This window comes from Pseudophryne corroboree, chromosome 4 (assembly GCF_028390025.1).
Source record: "Pseudophryne corroboree isolate aPseCor3 chromosome 4, aPseCor3.hap2, whole genome shotgun sequence".
NCBI lineage: Eukaryota > Metazoa > Chordata > Amphibia > Anura > Myobatrachidae > Pseudophryne > Pseudophryne corroboree.
In genome coordinates this window covers 2,399,207-2,419,545 of record NC_086447.1, presented here as the reverse complement: position 1 = coordinate 2,419,545, position 20,339 = coordinate 2,399,207, and the positions used below count along the sequence as shown (strand labels likewise).

The 20,339-nt window shown below is 50.3% G+C and overlaps 1 protein-coding gene across 7 annotated transcripts in view; it reads left to right on the top strand.

Annotated features, from left to right (window-relative positions):
• Positions 1-20,339, top strand: part of IFT172 (intraflagellar transport 172) — a 553,694-nt gene that overhangs the window by 40,827 nt on the left and 492,528 nt on the right. For all 7 annotated transcript variants that reach the window (XM_063914906.1, XM_063914909.1, XM_063914907.1 and 4 more), the window contains exons 4-5: positions 14,673-14,712; positions 15,212-15,277. In XM_063914906.1, coding sequence (XP_063770976.1) covers positions 14,673-14,712; positions 15,212-15,277 — 106 coding nt within the window. The remainder of the gene's footprint in view (positions 1-14,672; positions 14,713-15,211; positions 15,278-20,339) is intronic.

The following is a 20,339-nucleotide window of genomic DNA, read 5'->3' as shown; positions in this document are numbered from 1 at the left end:
TACAGTGTAACAGATAACAGGAACACCCGGCATACAGTGTAACAGATAACAGGAACACCCGGCATACAGTGTAACAGATAACAGGAACACCCGGCATACAGTGTAACAGATAACAGGAGCACACGGCATACAGTGTAACAGATAACAGGAACACCCGGCATACAGTGTAACAGATAACAGGAACACCCGGCATACAGTGTAACAGATAATGTAGTCTACTCCTTGTCCACCGCTGAAATTGGAAACAATGAAATGGATGGCAGAGGAGGGACTGTAAATGGCATCACTGCTGCGGCTGCCGGCATAACACAGCACTCTGATATAGAGGGAAAGAACAGGGGAAGCAGTGCTGCGGCTGCCGGCATAACACAGCACTCTGATATAGAGGGAAAGAACAGGGGAAGCAGTGCTGCGGCTGCCGGCATAACACAGCACTCTGATATAGAGGGAAAGAACAGGGGAAGCAGTGCTGCCGGCATAACACAGCACTCTGATATAGAGGTAAAGAACAGGGGAAGCAGTGCTGCGGCTGCCGGCATAACACAGCACTCTGATATAGAGGTAAAGAACAGGGGAAGCAGTGCTGCGGCTGCCGGCATAACACAGCACTCTGATATAGAGGTAAAGAACAGGGGAAGCAGTGCTGCGGCTGCCGGCATAACACAGCACTCTGATATAGAGGAAAAGAACAGGGGAAGCAGTGCTGCGGCTGCCGGCATAACACAGCACTCTGATATAGAGGGAAAGAACAGGGGAAGCAGTGCTGCGGCTGCCGGCATAACACAGCACTCTGATATAGAGGGAAAGAACAGGGGAAGCAGTGCTGCGGCTGCCGGCATAACACAGCACTCTGATATAGAGGGAAAGAACAGGGGAAGCAGTGCTGCGGCTGCCGGCATAACACAGCACTCTGATATAGAGGGAAAGAACAGGGGAAGCAGTGCTGCGGCTGCCGGCATAACACAGCACTCTGATATAGAGGGAAAGAACAGGGGAAGCAGTGCTGCGGCTGCCGGCATAACACAGCACTCTGATATAGAGGGAAAGAACAGGGGAAGCAGTGCTGCGGCTGCCGGCATAACACAGCACTCTGATATAGAGGTAAAGAACAGGGGAAGCAGTGCTGCGGCTGCCGGCATAACACAGCACTCTGATATAGAGGGAAAGAACAGGGGAAGCAGTGCTGCGGCTGCCGGCATAACACAGCACTCTGATATAGAGGGAAAGAACAGGGGAAGCAGTGCAGCGGCTGCCGGCATAACACAGCACTCTGATATAGAGGGAAAGAACAGGGGAAGCAGTGCTGCGGCTGCCGGCATAACACAGCACTCTGATATAGAGGGAAAGAACAGGGGAAGCAGTGCTGCGGCTGCCGGCATAACACAGCACTCTGATATAGAGGGAAAGAACAGGGGAAGCAGTGCAGCGGCTGCCGGCATAACACAGCACTCTGATATAGAGGGAAAGAACAGGGGAAGCAGTGCAGCGGCTGCCGGCATAACACAGCACTCTGATATAGAGGTAAAGAACAGGGGAAGCAGTGCTGCGGCTGCCGGCATAACACAGCACTCTGATATAGAGGGAAAGAACAGGGGAAGCAGTGCAGCGGCTGCCGGCATAACACAGCACTCTGATATAGAGGGAAAGAACAGGGGAAGCAGTGCTGCGGCTGCCGGCATAACACAGCACTCTGATATAGAGGGAAAGAACAGGGGAAGCAGTGCTGCGGCTGCCGGCATAACACAGCACTCTGATATAGAGGGAAAGAACAGGGGAAGCAGTGCTGCCGGCATAACACAGCACTCTGATATAGAGGGAAAGAACAGGGGAAGCAGTGCTGCGGCTGCCGGCATAACACAGCACTCTGATATAGAGGGAAAGAACAGGGGAAGCAGTGCTGCGGCTGCCGGCATAACACAGCACTCTGATATAGAGGGAAAGAACAGGGGAAGCAGTGCAGCGGCTGCCGGCATAACACAGCACTCTGATATAGAGGGAAAGAACAGGGGAAGCAGTGCTGCGGCTGCCGGCATAACACAGCACTCTGATATAGAGGGAAAGAACAGGGGAAGCAGTGCTGCCGGCATAACACAGCACTCTGATATAGAGGGAAAGAACAGGGGAAGCAATGCTGCCGGCATAACACAGCACTCTGATATAGAGGTAAAGAACAGGGGAAGCAGTGCTGCGGCTGCCGGCATAACACAGCACTCTGATATAGAGGGAAAGAACAGGGGAAGCAGTGCTGCGGCTGCCGGCATAACACAGCACTCTGATATAGAGGGAAAGAACAGGGGAAGCAGTGCAGCGGCTGCCGGCATAACACAGCACTCTGATATAGAGGGAAAGAACAGGGGAAGCAGTGCTGCGGCTGCCGGCATAACACAGCACTCTGATATAGAGGGAAAGAACAGGGGAAGCAGTGCTGCGGCTGCCGGCATAACACAGCACTCTGATATAGAGGGAAAGAACAGGGGAAGCAGTGAGTGAGTTAGTAGAAGAACAGACTTGTATTTTGTACCTATACTGTATATTTCTCTAACGTCCTAGTGGATGCTGGGGACTCCGTAAGGACCATGGGGAATAGACGGGCTCCGCAGGAGACTGGGCACTCTAAGAAAGATTTAGTACTACTGGTGTGCACTGGCTCCTCCCTCTATGCCCCTCCTCCAGACCTCAGTTAGAATCTGTGCCCGGACAGAGCTGGGTGCTTTTAGTGAGCTCTTCTGAGCTTGCTAATAAGAAAGTATTTTAGTTAGGTTTTTTATTTTCAGAGAGCTTCTGCTGGCAACAGACTCTCTGCTACGTGGGACTGAGGGGAGAGAAGCAAACCTACTAACTGCGGCTAGGTTGCGCTTCTTAGGCTACTGGACACCATTGGCTCCAGAGGGATCGAACACAGAAACTTAATCTTGGTTGTCCGTTCCCGGAGCCGCGCCACCGTTCCCCTCGCAGAGCCAGAAGATAGAAGCCGGCGGGTTGAAACAAGAAGACGTCAAAATCGGCGGCAGAAGGCTCCGGTCTTCATACGAGGTAGCGCACAGCACTGCAGCTGTGCGCCATTGCTCCCACACTAACCCACACACTCCGGTCACTGTAGGGTGTAGGGCGCAGGGGGGGGGCGCCCTGGGCAGCAATTGAGTACCTCCTGGCAAAAAGCAGCATATATACAGCTGGGCACTGTAATATGCATGAGCCCCCGCCATTATTTGTACACAAAATCGCGGGACAGAAGCCCGCCGCTGAGGGGGCGGGGCTTCTTCCTCAGCACTCACCAGCGCCATTTTCTCTCCACAGCTCCGCTGAGAGGAAGCTCCCCAGGCTCTCCCCTGCAGACTCACGGTAGAAAGAGGGTAAAAAGAGAGGGGGGCCACATAAATTTAGCGCATTAATCATATATACAGCAGCTACTGGGTAAACACTAAGTTACTGTGTGATTCCTGGGTCATATAGTGCTGGGGTGTGTGCTGGCATACTCTCTCTCTGTCTCTCCAAAAGGCCTTGTGGGGGTCCTGTCCTCATATAGAGCATCCCCTGTGTGTGTGGTGTGTCGGTACGCTTATGTCAACATGTTTGACGAGGAAAGCTATGTGGAAGCAGAGCAGGTGCAAATGAATGTGGTGTCTCCGCCGACGGCGCCGACACCTGATTGGATGGATATGTGGAAGGTGTTAAATGATAATGTAAACTCCTTGCATAAAAGGTTGGATAAAGCTGATCCCTTGGGACAGTCAGGGTCTCAGCCCATACCTGATCCTACAGCGCAGAGGCCGTCAGGGTCTCTGAAGCGCCCACTATCCTAAATTGTTGACACAGATATCGACACGGATTCTGACTCCAGTGTCGATGGCGATGATGCAAAATTGCAGCCTAAAATGACTAAAGCCATCCGATACATGATTATAGCAATGAAGGATGTATTGCACATATCAGAGGTAAACCCTGTCCCTGACGAGAGGGTTTATATGTATGGGGAGGAAAAGCAAGAGGTGACTTTTCCCCCGTCACATGCGTTAAATGAGTTATGTGAAAAAGCGTGGGATTCCCCCGATAGGAAAGTGCTGATTTCCAAAAGGTTACTTATGGCATACCCTTTCCCGCCAACGGACAGGATGCGCTGGGAATCCTCCCCTAGGGTAGACAAAGCTCTGACATGCTTATCTAAAAAGGTGGCCCTGCGTCACAGGATACGGCCTCCCTAAAGGATCCTGCGGATAGTAAGCAGGAAAGTATCCTGAAGTCTGTCTATATGCTTTCAGGTACTCTACTGAGGCCGGCAATTGCGTCGGCCTGGATGTGTAGTGCTGTAGCAGCATGGACAGATAATCTGTCTGAGGAACTGGATACCTAAGACAAGGATACCATTTTACTGACCCTGGGGCATATAAAAGACGCTATCCTATATATGAGGGATTCCCAGAGAAACATTTGCCTACTGGGTTCTAGAATAAATGCAATGTCGATTTCTGCCAGAAGGGTCCTATGGACTCGGCAATGGACAGGTGATGCCGACTCCAAAAAGCACATGGAGGTTTTGCCTTACAAGGGTGAGGAATTGTTTGGGGACGGTCTCTCGGACCTAGTTTCCACAGCTACGGCTGGGAAGTCAAATTTTTTGCCATATATTCCCCCACAGCCTAAGAAAGCACCGTATTACCGAATGCAGTCCTTTCGTTCACAAAGAAGCAAGAAAGTCCGAGGTGCGTCCTTTCTTGCCAGAGGCAGGGGTAGAGGAAAGAAGCTGCACCATACAGCTAGTTCCCAGGAACAGAAGTCCTCCCCGGCTTCCACTAAATCCACCGCATGACGCTGGGGCTCCACAGGAGCCAGGAGCGGTGGGGGCACGTCTCCGAAATTTCAGCCACCAGTGGGTTCGCTCACAAGTGGATCCCTGGGCTATACAGATTGTGTCTCAGGGATACAAGCTGGAATTCGAAGTGATGCCCCCTCACCGTTACCTCAAATCGGCCCTGCCAGCTTCCCCCATGGAAAGGGAGGTAGTGTTAGCGGCAATTCACAAGTTATATCTCCAGCAGGTGGTGGTAAAGGTTCCCCTCCTTCAACAGGGAAGGGAATACTATTCCACAATGTTTGTGGTACCGAAACTGGACGGTTCGGTCAGACCCATATTGAATTTAAAGTCCCTGAACATTTATCTGAAAAGATTAAAGTTCAAAATGGAATCGCTCAGAGTGGTCATTGCAAGCCTGGGAGAGGGGGATTTTATGGTGTCTTTGGACATCAATGATGCTTACTTGCATGTCCCCATTTCTCTAACGTCCTAGTGGATGCTGGGGACTCCGTCAGGACCATGGGGATTAGCGGCTCCGCAGGAGACAGGGCACAAAAATAAAACTTTAGGATCAGGTGGTGTGCACTGGCTCCTCCCCCTATGACCCTCCTCCAAGCCTCAGTTAGGTTTTTGTGCCCGTCCGAGCATGGTGCAATCTAGGTGGCTCTCCTAAAGAGCTGCTTAGAAAAAGTTTTTAGGTTTTTTATTTTCAGTGAGTCCTGCTGGCAACAGGCTCACTGCATCGAGGGACTTAGGGGAGAGAAGTGAACTCACCTGCGTGCAGGATGGATTGGCTTCTTAGGCTACTGGACACCATTAGCTCCAGAGGGATCGAACACAGGCCCAGCCATGGAGTCCGGTCCCGGAGCCGCGCCGCCGACCCCCCTTGCAGATGCCGAAGATTGAAGAGGTCCAGAAACAGGCGGCAGAAGACTTTTCAGTCTTCATGAGGTAGCGCACAGCACTGCAGCTGTGCGCCATTGTTGTCAGCACACTTCACACAGCGGTCACTGAGGGTGCAGGGCGCTGGGGGGGGGGCGCCCTGGGCAGCAATGTATAATACCTTTTTTATGGCTAAAAATACATCACATATAGCCCTTGAGGCTATATGGATGTATTTAACCCCTGCCAGATCTCACAAACTCCGGGAGAAGAGCCCGCCGAAATAGGGGGCGGGGCTTATTCTCCTCAGCACACAGCGCCATTTTCCTGCTCAGCTCCGCTGTGAGGAAGGCTCCCAGGACTCTCCCCTGCACTGCACTACAGAAACAGGGTAAAACAGAGAGGGGGGGCACTTTTTTGGCGATATTACTATATTTAAGCTGCTATAAGGATACAACACTTATATAGGGTTGTTCCCATATATATTATAGCGCTTGGGTGTGTGCTGGCAAACTCTCCCTCTGTCTCCCCAAAGGGCTAGTGGGGTCCTGTCTTCAATAGAGCATTCCCTGTGTGTCTGCTGTGTGTCGGTACGCGTGTGTCGACATGTATGAGGACGATGTTGGTGTGGAGGCAGAGCAATTGCCGGTAATGGTGATGTCACCCCCCAGGGAGTCGACACCGGAATGGATGGCTTTGTTTATGGAATTACGTGATAATGTCAGCACATTACAAAAATCAGTTGACGACATGAGACGGCCGGCAAACCAGTTAGTACCTGCCCAGGCGTCTCAGACACCGTCAGGGGCTGTAAAACGCCCTTTACCTCAGTCGGTCGACACAGACCCAGACACGGACACTGAATCTAGTGTCGACGGTGAAGAAACAAACGTATTTTCCAGTAGGGCCACACGTTATATGATCACGGCAATGAAGGAGACTTTACATATCTCTGATACTGCAAGTACCACAAAAAGGGGTATTATGTGGGGTGTGAAAAAACTACCTGTAGTTTTTCCTGAATCAGATGAATTAAATGATGTATGTGATGAAGCGTGGGTTAACCCAGATAGAAAAGTGCTAATTTCAAAAAAGTTATTGGCATTATACCCTTTCCCGCCAGAGGTTAGGGCGCGCTGGGAAACACCCCCTAGGGTGGATAAGGCGCTCACACGCTTATCAAAACAAGTGGCGTTACCGTCTCCTGATACGGCCGCCCTCAAGGATCCAGCTGATAGGAGGCTGGAAACTACCTTAAAAAGTATATACACACATACTGGTGTTATACTGCGACCAGCCATCGCCTCAGCCTGGATGTGCAGTGCTGGGGTGGTCTGGTCGGATTCCCTGACTGAAAATATTGATACCCTGGATAGGGACAGTATTTTATTGACTTTAGAGCAATTAAAGGATGCTTTTCTTTATATGCGAGATGCTCAGAGGGATATTTGCACTCTGGCATCGAGAGTAAGTGCGATGTCCATATCTGCCAGAAGAAGTTTATGGACGCGACAGTGGTCAGGTGATGCGGATTCCAAACGGCATATGGAAGTATTGCCCTATAAAGGGGAGGAATTATTTGGCGTCGGTCTATCGGATCTGGTGGCCACGGCAACTGCCGGAAAATCCACCTTTTTACCTCAGACCCCCTCCCAACAGAAAAAGACACCGTCTTTTCAGCCGCAGTCCTTTCGGTCCTATAAGAACAAGCGGGCAAAAGGACAGTCATATCTGCCCCGAGGCAGAGGAAAGGGTAAGAGAGGGCAGCAAGCAGCTCCTTCCCAGGAACAGAAGCCCGCCCCGGGTTCTGCAAAGCCCTCAGCATGACGCTGGGGCTTTACAAGCGGACTCGGGAGCGGTGGGGGGTCGACTCAAGAATTTCAGCGCGCAGTGGGCTTGCTCACAGGTGGACCCCTGGATCCTGCAGGTAGTATCTCAGGGTTACAGGTTGGAATTCGAGAAGTCTCCCCCTCGCAGGTTCCTAAAGTCTGCTTTGCCAACGTCTCCCTCAGACAGGGCGACGGTATTGGAAGCCATTCACAAGCTGTTTTCTCAGCAGGTGATAGTCAAGGTACCCCTCCTACAACAGGAAAAGGGGTATTACTCCACACTATTTGTGGTACCGAAGCCGGACGGCTCGGTAAGACCTATTCTAAATCTGAAATCTTTGAACCTGTACATACAAAAATTCAAGTTCAAGATGGAGTCACTCAGAGCAGTGATAGCGAATCTGGAAGAAGGGGACTTTATGGTGTCCCTGGACATAAAAGATGCTTACCTGCATGTCCCAATTTGCCCTTCACATCAAGGGTACCTCAGGTTCGTGGTGCAAAACTGTCATTATCAGTTTCAGACGCTGCCGCTTGGATTGTCCACGGCACCTCGGGTCTTTACCAAGGTAATGGCCGAAATGATGATTCTTCTGCGAAGAAGAGGCGTATTAATTATCCCTTACTTGGACGATCTCCTGATAAGGACAAGGTCCAGAGAACAGCTGGAGGACGGAGTAGCACTAACCCAAGTAGTGCTGCAACAACACGGGTGGATTCTGAATTTTCCAAAATCTCAGTTGACCCCGACAACACGTCTGCTGTTCCTGGGAATGATTCTGGACACGGTTCAGAAAAAGGTGTTTCTTCCGGAGGAGAAAGCCAAGGAGTTATCCGAACTTGTCAGGAACCTCCTAAAACCAGGAAAAGTGTCTGTGCATCAATGCACAAGAGTCCTGGGAAAGATAGTGGCTTCTTACGAAGCGATTCCATTCGGCAGATTCCACGCACGAACTTTTCAGTGGGATCTGCTGGACAAATGGTCCGGATCGCATCTGCAGATGCATCAGCGGATAACCTTATCGCCACGGACAAGGGTGTCTCTTCTGTGGTGGTTGCAGAGTGCTCATCTGTTAGAGGGCCGCAGATTCGGCATACAGGACTGGGTCCTGGTGACCACGGATGCCAGTCTGAGAGGCTGGGGAGCGGTCACACAGGGAAGAAACTTCCAGGGAGTATGGTCAAACCTGGAGATATCTCTTCACATAAATATACTGGAGCTAAGAGCGATTTACAATGCTCTAAGCCTGTCAAAACCCCTGCTTCAGGGTCAGCCGGTGTTGATCCAGTCGGACAACATCACGGCAGTCGCCCACGTAAACAGACAGGGCGGCACAAGAAGCAGGAGAGCAATGGCAGAAGCTGCAAGGATTCTTCGCTGGGCGGAAGATCATGTGATAGCACTGTCAGCAGTGTTCATTCCGGGAGTGGACAACTGGGAAGCAGACTTCCTCAGCAGACACGATCTACACCCGGGAGAGTGGGGACTTCATCCAGAAGTCTTCCACATGATTGTGAACCGTTGGGAAAAACCAAAGGTGGACATGATGGCGTCTCGCCTCAACAAAAAACTGGACAGGTATTGCGCCAGGTCAAGAGACCCTCAGTCAATAGCTGTGGACGCTCTGGTAACGCCGTGGGTGTTCCAGTCAGTGTATGTGTTTCCTCCTCTGCCTCTCATACCAAAAGTACTGAGAATCATACGGCAAAGGGGAGTAAGAACGATACTCGTGGCTCCGGATTGGCCAAGAAGAACTTGGTACCCGGAACTTCAGGAGATGCTCACGGAAGATCCGTGGCCTCTACCTCTAAGACGGGACCTGCTTCAGCAGGGACCGTGTCTATTCCAAGACTTACCGCGGCTGCGTTTGACGGCATGGCGGTTGAACGCCAAATTCTAAGGGAAAAAGGCATTCCGGAAGAGGTCATTCCTACACTGGTAAAAGCCAGGAAGGAGGTGACTGCACAACATTATCACCGCATTTGGAGAAAATATGTTGCGTGGTGTGAGGCCAGGAAGGCCCCCACGGAGGAATTTCAACTGGGTCGATTCCTACATTTCCTGCAAACAGGATTGTCTATGGGCCTCAAGTTGGGGTCCATTAAGGTTCAAATTTCGGCCCTGTCGATTTTCTTCCAAAAAGAATTGGCTTCAGTTCCTGAAGTCCAGACTTTTGTAAAAGGAGTACTACATATACAGCCCCCGGTTGTGCCCCCAGTGGCTCCGTGGGACCTTAATGTAGTTTTGGATTTTCTCAAATCCCATTGGTTTGAGCCACTCAAATCGGCGGATTTGAAATATCTTACATGGAAGGTAACCATGCTACTGGCCCTGGCTTCAGCCAGGAGAGTGTCAGAATTGGCGGCTTTATCGTATAAAAGCCCATATCTGATTTTCCATTCAGACAGGGCAGAACTGCGGACGCGTCCTCATTTTCTGCCTAAGGTGGTGTCAGCGTTTCACCGGAACCAGCCTATTGTGGTGCCTGCGGCTACTAGCGATTTGGAGGATTCCAAGTTGCTGGACGTTGTCAGGGCATTGAAAATATATATTTCAAGGACGGCTGGAGTCAGAAAATCTGACTCGCTGTTTATACTGTATGCACCCAACAAGCTGGGTGCTCCTGCTTCTAAGCAGACGATTGCTCGTTGGATTTGTAGCACAATTCAACTTGCACATTCTGTGGCAGGCCTGCCACAGCCTAAATCTGTCAAGGCCCATTCCACAAGGAAGGTGGGCTCATCTTGGGCGGCTGCCCGAGGGGTCTCGGCATTACAACTCTGCCGAGCAGCTACGTGGTCGGGGGAGAACACGTTTGTAAAATTCTACAAATTTGATACCCTGGCTAAAGAGGACCTGGAGTTCTCTCATTCGGTGCTGCAGAGTCATCCGCACTCTCCCGCCCGTTTGGGAGCTTTGGTATAATCCCCATGGTCCTGACGGAGTCCCCAGCATCCACTAGGACGTTAGAGAAAATAAGGTTTTACTTACCGGTAATTCTATTTCTCGTAGTCCGTAGTGGATGCTGGGCGCCCATCCCAAGTGCGGATTGTCTGCAATACTTGTACATAGTTATTGTTAAAAAAAAAATCGGGTTGTTCTTGTTGTGAGCCGTCTGTTCAGAGGCTCCTACGTTGTCATACTGTTAACTGGGTTCAGATCACAAGTTATACGGTGTGATTGGTGTGGCTAGTATGAGTCTTACCCGGGATTCAAAATCCTTCCTTATTGTGTACGCTCGTCCGGGCACAGTATCCTGACTGAGGCTTGGAGGAGGGTCATAGGGGGAGGAGCCAGTGCACACCACCTGATCCTAAAGCTTTATTTTTGTGCCCTGTCTCCTGCGGAGCCGCTAATCCCCATGGTCCTGACGGAGTCCCCAGCATCCACTACGGACTACGAGAAATAGATTTATCGGTAAGTAAAATCTTATTTTATCCACCTCATCAGGAGTACCTCAGATTTGTGGTACAGGACTGTCATTACCAATTCCAGACGTTGCCGTTTGGGCTCTCCACGGCACCGAGCATATTTACCAAGGTGATGGCGGAGATGATGGTGCTCCTGAGAAAGCAAGGAGTCACAATTATCCCATACTTGGACGATCTCCTCATAAAGGCGAGGTCCAGGGAGCGGTTGCTGATCAGCGTAGCACACTCTCAGGAAGTGTTGCGGCAGCACGGCTGGATTCTGAATATTCCAAAGTCGCAGCTGATTCCTACGAAGCGTCTGCCCTTCCTGGGCATGATTCTGGATACAGACCAGTAGAAGGTGTTTCTCCCGGAGGAGAAGGCTCAGGAGCTCGTGACTCTGGTCAGAGACCTCCTAAAACCAAAACAGGTATCGGTGCATCACTGCACGCGAGTCCTGGGAAAGATGGTGGCATCATACGAAGCCATTCCCTTCGGCAGGCTCCATGCGAGGATCTTTCAGTGGGATCTGTTGGACAAGTGGTCCGGATCGCATCTTCAGATGCATCGGCTGATCACCCTGTCCCCCAGGGCCAGGGTGTCTCTTCTGTGGTGGCTGCAGAGTGCTCACCTTCTCGAGGGCTGCAGGTTCGGCATACAGGACTGGGTCCTGGTGACCACGGATGCGAGCCTCCGAGGATTGGGGGCAGTCACTCAGGGAAGAAACTTCCAAGGGTTGTGGTCAAGTCAGGAGGCTTGTCTGCACATAAATATCCTGGAACTAAGGGCCATATACAACGCCCTGAGTCAAGCGGAGCCTCTGCTTCGCAACCAACCGGTGCTGATTCAGTCAGACAACATCACTGCAGTGGCTCATGTAAACCGCCAGGGCGGCACAAGAAGCAGAGTGGCGATGGCGGAAGCCACCAGGATTCTTCGTTGGGCGGAGAATCACGTGCAAGCACTGTCAGCAGTGTTCATTCCTGGAGTGGACAACTGGGAAGCAGACTTCCTCAGAGAACACGACCTCCACCCGGGAGAGTGGGGACTTCATCAAGAAGTCTTCACGCAGATTACAAATCGATGGGAACTGCCACAGGTGGACATGATGGCATCCCGCCTCAACAAAAATCTAAAAAGGTATTGCGCCAGGTCAAGGGACCCTCAGGCGATAGCTGTGGACGCACTAGTGACACCGTGGGTGTACCAGTCGGTTTATGTGTTTCCTCCTCTTCCTCTCATACCCAAGGTGCTGAGAATCGTAAGAAAAAGAGGAGTGAGAACAATACTCATTGTTCCGGATTGGCCAAGAAGGACTTGGTACCCGGAACTGGAAGAAATGCTCACAGAGGACCCATGGCCTCTGCCTCTCAGACAGGACCTGTTGCAACAGGGGCCCTGTCTGTTCCAAGACTTACCGCGGCTGCGTTTGACGGCATGGCGGTTGAACGCTGGATCCTAGCGGAAAAAGGCATTCCGGATGAAGTTATTCCTACGCTAATAAAGGCTAGGAAGGACGTGACAGCAAAACACTATCACCGTATATGGCGAAAGTATGTTGCTTGGTGTGAGGCCAGGAAGGCCCCTACAGAGGAATTCCAGCTGGGCCGGTTCCTGCACTTCCTACAGTCTGGAGTGACTATGGGCTTGAAGTTGGGGTCCATAAAGGTCCAGATTTCGGCCCTATCCATTTTCTTTCAAAAAGAACTGGCTTCTCTTCCTGAGGTTCAGACGTTTGTTAAGGGAGTGCTGCATATTCAGCCCCCTTTTGTGCCACCAGTGGCACCTTGGGATCTCAACGTGGTGTTGGGTTTCCTGAAATTCCACTGGTTTGAGCCACTTAAAACCGTGGAGCTAAAGTATCTCACGTGGAAGGTGGTCATGCTATTGGCCTTAGCTTCGGCTAGGCGTGTGTCAGAATTGGCGGCTTTGTCATGTAAAAGCCCCTATCTGGTTTTCCATGTAGACAGGGCAGAATTGCGGACTCGTCCACAATTTCTGCCGAAGGTGGTGTATTCTTTTCGTTTGAACCAACCTATTGTGGTGCCTACGGCTACTCGTGACTTGGAGGATTCCAAGTTGCTTGATGTAGTCAGGGCTTTGAAGATTTATGTGGCCAGAACGGCTGGAGTCAGGAAAACTGACTCGCTGTTTATCCTGTATGCATCCAACAAGCTGGGTGCTCCTGCTTCAAAGCAAACTATTGCTCGTTGGATCTGTAACACGATTCAGCAGGCTCATTCTGCGGCAGGATTGCCGCATCCAAAATCGATGAAAGCCCATTCCACAAGGAAAGTGGGCTCTTCTTGGGCGGCTGCCCGAGGGGTCTCGGCATTACAGCTTTGCCGAGCAGCTACTTGGTCGGGTTCAAACACTTTTGAAAAATTCTACAAGTTTGATACCCTGGCTGAGGAGGACCTTGTGTTTGCTCATTCGGTGCTGCAGAGTCATCCGCACTCTCCCGCCCGTTTGGGAGCTTTGGTATAATCCCCATGGTCCTGACGGAGTCCCCAGCATCCACTAGGACGTCAGAGAAAATAAGAATTTACTCACCGGTAAATCTATTTCTCGAAGTCCGTAGTGGATGCTGGGAGCCCGTCCCAAGTGCGGACTTTCTGCAGTACGTGTATATAGTTGTTGCTTAATAAAGGGTTATGTTATGTTGGCATCCGTGGTTGATGCTTTGTTGATTGTTCATACTGTTAACTGGGTATGTTATCACAAGTTATACGGTGTGATTGGTGTGGCTGGTATGAGTCTTACCCTGGATTTCAAAATCCTTTCCTTGTAATGTCAGCTCTTCCGGGCACAGTTTCCTTAACTGAGGTCTGGAGGAGGGGCATAGAGGGAGGAGCCAGTGCACACCAGTAGTACTAAATCTTTCTTAGAGTGCCCAGTCTCCTGCGGAGCCTGTCTATTCCCCATGGTCCTTACGGAGTCCCCAGCATCCACTACGGACTACGAGAATTAGATTTACCGGTGAGTAAAATCTTATTTTTAACCCTCTGCTTAACTTTTCTGTATTATGACACACAGGGATTAAAACTACTTCATCAGTGAAGGAGACATTTATTATTATCTACTTATTATGTATATACTGTAGCCGTTCTTTCAAGTAGACTGGACATATATAGTATTTTTCTCAGTACAAATGTTGGGTGTTACTTGGGTGTCCTATATGTATGTAGGGGTAAATTATACATTAAGGGGAAAATATATGTATAAAAACTATAAACATATGCGCTATGCTTTCTACGCAAAGAGTCACATCAGAAATGTGCCCTTCAAAATGAAAATGTGCCCTCCTCAATGATCAGCACCCTGCCCTAAAAAAATTCTAGAATGAACACTACGTCATTTCCCAGCCGAGGACCTCAGAGGAGATTGTGTATCTTCTAGTAGAACACTCTTCTAAAATGTTGTAGATTTATTAAAAGTCACAAAATCGCAAAAAAACAGAAATGACTGTATTTTATATCCCACACACCATCCTGGAAGGCAGGTAAGTGGGTGTAACAGTCGTTTCCTCCTCCTGCTACGTTGAGGTGTCCCGACAGCTCCCAGATCCTCCGTCACCTCTGAGTGATTATATTCCACTGATATTTTTATTGTTAAGCTCCTGAACCTTAATTCCTTGATTGCAATACATATATGTATATATATTACTACACTGTGTATGTGTCTGTGGTGTGTGATTAACTGTACTCACATGCAATAATAACCTCATGTCATTTCACTTCTCATTTTATTTTTTTAAGGGGAGATAAAAAAGTCATCTGCAACAAATTCATTCAGTCTGTAAGTTTTCTCCTCTTCTAACATAATCTGCAGTAGTTCTGGCATATAGTGATGGGGGGGGGCGATAGATGGAAGTTTGTGCAGTTTCAGAGTAGCTCTGAACCTACTCAGCGCTTGCGATCACTTCAGTCTATTCGTGTCCGGATTTGACGTCGTACACCTGCCCAGCCACGCCTACGTTTTTTTCAGACACGCCTGCGTTTTTGCAAACACGCCCTGAAAACGGTCAGTTGACGCCCCCTTCCTGTCAATCTTCTTGCGGCCGTCAGTGCGACTGAAAACTTCGCTAGAACCTGTGCACAACCACAGCGACCTTTGTGCCTGTACGACGCGCGTGCGCATTGCGGTGCATACGCATGCGCAGAAATGCTTATTTTTTACCTGATCACTGCGCTGCGAACAACGGCAGCTAGCGATCAACTTGGAATGACCCCCATAGTTCTGAAATGTGTGATTTATTATGTAGAGAATTGCAGCGTGATTCAGTCTTGTCTTCCAGAGTGCCGTCACCTGTCTGCTGTGGCCCCTGGAGACCACCATTGTGTTTGGCCTGGCGGAAGGGAAGGTACAGTATGTTCCTGTTCTGTATTACACTGTATGCGGTAGTAGGAGGCCGTTGGCCATATAGAGAGTAGTGAATGGGATGGGGACCGGTTGCGCCTCGCTGCCTGCGCCAAGTGATAACAGTCTTGTTTGATTCCACGGACCTGGGCCAATAGGGGATTCACTCTTACCATCAGTAATTACCGCTCACTGACTCCACCCACTACGCAGTGAGTGGGTATTTCTCCTTCATCCACTAGGGGCCACTGGAGCGCAGATACAATGGGGAAATAGTAGGCAGTAATTGGGAGCTGGCACTTTAAAATTCTCACACTGTGGCTAGCTCCTCCCCTACTATCTCCCCTCCAAGCCAGTCTTAGTTTAGTGCCCGATGTGAGCTGGTTCACTTGGGTTTAGCTGAAGAATTTTTTTCTTTATTATTTTATTTTTCTTTCTTACACACACAGACTGGCAGCTCTGCCACTGCCAGTCTGCACCGCGGGAGCTGCCGGCGGGGTCCCATCGCAGCTGCGTGCGGCTCGGGATGGGCCCCGGCTGAGGGAGACACTGAGCTCTCCTGAGTTGGCGGACACCGCTGTGTGCGGCGCGTGTCGGGACCACTCCATCCAGCAGAAGATTCCGGCAGCATGGCAGCGGTGAGTATCAGTGGCTGGACACCGCTGCGTGCGGCGCGTGTCAGGGTCACTCCGTCGGCAGAAGATTCCGACAGCACAGTATACGTGGCCGGACACCGCTGCGTGCGGCGCGTGTCGGGGCCACTACATCGGGACAGCGGTGAGTACAATTTATCCTCCTCCACTGTTGTATAATTTTACATTTACAGTGTGCCCACTGTTTATTTCTCTGACGTCCTAGTGGATGCTGGGGACTCCGTAAGGACCATGGGGATATAGCGGCTCCGCAGGAGACAGGGCACAATAATAAAAGCTTTAGGATCAGGTGGTGTGCACTGGCTCCTCCCCCTATGACCCTCCTCCAAGCCTCAGTTAGATTTTTGTGCCCGGCCGAGAAGGGTGCAATCTAGGTGGCTCTCCTGAGCTGCTTAGAATAAAAGTTTAAGTTAGGTTTTTTTCTTTCAGTGAGACCTGCTGGCAACAGGCTCACTGCTACGAGGGACTTAGGGGAGAGAAGTAAACTCACCTGCGTGCAGGATGGATTTGCTTCTTAGGCTACTGGACACCATTAGCTCCAGAGGGAGTCGGAACACAGGTCTCACCCTGGGGTTCGTCCCGGAGCCGTGCCGCCGACCCCCCTTGCAGATGCCGAAGTTGAAGAGGTCCAGAAACAGGCGGCAGAAGACTTTCAGTCTTCATAAGGTAGCGCACAGCACTGCAGCTGTGCGCCATTGTTGTCAGCACACTTCATAGCAGCGGTCACTGAGGGTGCAGGGCGCTGGGGGGGGCGCCCTGGGCAGCAATGTATAATACCTTTTTATGGCTAAAATACATCACATATAGCCCTTGAGGCTATATGGATGTATTTAACCCCTGCCAGATCTCACAAACTCCGGGAGAAGAGCCCGCCGAAAAGGGGGCGGGGCCTATTCTCCTCAGCACACGGCGCCATTTTCCTGCTCAGCTCTGCTGTGAGGAAGGCTCCCAGGCTCTCCCCTGCACTGCACTACAGAAACAGGGTTAAAACAGAGAGGGGGGGCACTTATTTGGCGATATGATTACATATATAAAAATGCTATAAGGGAAAACACTTGTATAAGGGGTTGTCCCTGTATAATTATAGCGTTTTTGGTGTGTGCTGGCAAACTCTCCCTCTGTCTCCCCAAAGGGCTAGTGGGGTCCTGTCCTCTATCAGAGCATTCCCTGTGTGTGTGCTGTGTGTCGGTACGTGTGTGTCGACATGTAGGAGGACGATGTTGGTGAGGAGGCGGAGCAAATTGCCTGTATTGGTGATGTCACTCTCTAGGGAGTCGACACTGGAATGGATGGCTTATTTAGGAATTACGTGATAATGTCAACACGCTGCAAGGTCGGTTGACGACATGAGACAGCCGGCAAACAAATTAGTACCTGTCCAGGCGTCTCAGACACCGTCAGGGGCTTGTAAAAACGCCCATTTACCTCAGTCGGTTGACACAGACACAGACACGGACACTGACTCCAGTGTCGACGGTGAATAAACAAACGTATTTTCCTTTAGGGCCACACGTTTCATGTTAAGGGCAATGAAGGAGGTGTTACATATTTCTGATACTACAAGTACCACAAATAAGGGTATTATGTAGGGTGTGAATAAACTACTTGTAGTTTTTCCTGAATCAGATAAATTAAATGAAGTGTGTGATGATACGTGGGTTTCCTCCGATAGAAAATTATTGGCGGTATACCCTTTCCCGCCAGAAGTTAGGGCGAGTTGGGAAACACACCTTAGGGTGGATAAGGCGCTCACACGCTTATAAAAACAAGGGGCGTTACCGTCTCCAGATACGGCAGCCCTCAAGGAGCCAGCTGATAGGAAGCTGAAAAATATCCTAAAAGTATATACACACATACTGGTGTTATACTACGACCAGCAATCGCCTCAGCCTGGATGTGCAGCGCTGAGGGGGCTTGGTCGGATTTCCTGACTGAAAATATTGATACCCTTGACAGGGACAAGATTTTATTGACTATAGATGCATTTCTATATATGCGAGATGCGCAGAGGGATATTTGCATTCTGGCATCAAGAGTAAATGTGATGTCCATATCTGCCAGACGAAGACACGACAGTGGTCAGGTGATGCAGATTCCAGACGGCACATGGAAGTATTGCCGTATAAAGGGGCGGTCCATCGGACCTGGTGGCCATGGCAACAGCTGAAAAATCCACCTTTTGTTACCCCAAGTCACATCTCAGCAGAAAAGGACACAGTCTTTTCAGTCTCAGTCCTTTCGTCCCCATAAGGGCAGGCGGGCAAAAGGGCCAGTCATATCTGCCCAGGGATAGAGGAAAGGGAAGAAGACTGCAGCAGGCAGCCCATTCCCAGGAACAGAAGCCCTCCACAGCTTCTGCCAAGTCCGCAGCATGACGCTGGGGCAGTACAAGCGGACTCAGGTGCGGTAGGGGGTCATCTCGAGTTTCAGCACGCAGGGGGCTCACTCACAAGTGGACTCCTGGATCCTACACGTAGTATCCCAGGTGTACATTGGAAATTCGAGACGTCTCCCCCTCACAAGTTCCTGAAGTCTGCTTTACCAACGTCTCCCTCCGACAGGGAGGCAGTATTGGGAACAATTCACAGGCTGTATTCCCAGCAGGTGATAATCAAAGTACCCCTTCTACAACAAGGGAAGGGGTATTATTCCACACTATATTGTGGTACTGAAGCCAGACGGCTCGGTGAGATCTGAAATATTTGAACACTTACATACAAGCGTTCAAATCAAGATGGAGTCACTCAGAGTAGTGATAGCGAACCAGGAAGAAGGGGACGATATGGTGTCACTGGATATCAGGGACGCTTACCTACATGTCCAAATTTGCCTTCTCACCAAGGGTACCTCAGGTTCGTGGTACAGAACTGTCACTATCAGTTCAGACGCTGCCGTTTGGATTGTCCACGGCACCCCGGGTCTTTACCAAGGTAATGGCCGAAATGATGATTCTTCTTAAAAGAAATATGGACGCTTTCCTGATAAAGGCAAGGTCCAGAGAACAGTTGGAGGTCGGAGTAGCACTATCTTAAGTAGTTCTACGACAGCACGAGTGGATTCTAAATATTCCAAAATCGCAGTTTTTTCCGACGACACGTCTACTGTTCCTAGGGATGATTCTGGACACAGTCCAGAAAAGGATGTTTTCTCCCGGAGAAGAAAGCCAGGGAGTTATCCGAGCTAGTCAGGAACCTCCTAAAACCAGGAAAAGTATCAGTGCATCATTGCACAAGGATCCTGTGAAAAATGGTGGTTTCTTACAAAGCGATCCCATTCGGTAGATTTCACGCAAGAACCTTTCCGTGGGATCTGCTGGAAAAATGGTCCGGATCGCATCTTCAGATGCATCAGCGGATAACCCTGTCTCCAAGGACAAGGGTGTTTCTTCTGCGGTGGCTGCAGAGTGCTCATCTATGAAAGGGCCGCAGATTCGGCATTCAGGACTGGGTCCTGGTGACCACGGATGCCAGCCTGAGTGGCTGGGGAGCAGTCACACAAGAAAAATTTTTCCAGAGAGTGTGATCAAGTCTGGAGACTTCTCTCCACATAAATATACTGGAGCTAAGGGCAATTTACAATGCTCTAAGCTTAGCAAGACCTCTGCTTCAAGGTCAGCCGGTATTGATCCAGTGGGACAACATCACGGCAGTCGCCCACGTAAACAGGGCGGCACAAGAAGCAGGAGGGAAATGGCAGAAACTACAAGGATTCTTCGCTGGGCGAAAAATCATGTGATAACACTCTCAGCAGTGTTCATTCCGGGAGTGGAAAACTGGGAAGCAGACTTCCTCAGCAGGCATGACCTCTACCCGGGAGAGTGGGGACTTCATCGGGAAGTCTTCCACATGATTGTAAACCGTTGGGAAAAACCAAAGGTGGACATGATGGCGTCCCGCCTGAACAAAAAACTAGACAGATATTGCGCCAGGTCAAGGGACCCTCAAGCAATAGCGGTGGACGCTCTGGTAACACTGTGGGTGTACCAGTCAGAGTATGTGTTCCCTCCTATGCCTCTCATACCAAAAGTACTGAGAATCATAAGAGGGAGATGAGTAAGAACGATACTCGTGGTTCCGGATTGGCCAAGAAGGACTTGGTACCCGAAACTTCAAGAGATGTTCACGGAAGACCCGTGGCCTCTACCTTTAAGAAAGGACCTGCTCCAGCAGGGGCCTTGTCTGTTCCAAGACTTACCGCGGCCGCGTTTGACGGCATGGCGGTTGAACGCCGGATCCTGAAAGGGCATTCCAGATGAAGTCATCCCTACCCTGGTCAAAGACAGGAAGGATGTAACCGCAAAACATTTTCACCGCATTTGGTGAAGATATGTTGCGTGGTGTGAGGCCAAGAAGGCCCCTACAGAGGAATTCCAACTGGGTCGTTTCCTACATTTCCTGAAAACAGGACTGTCTA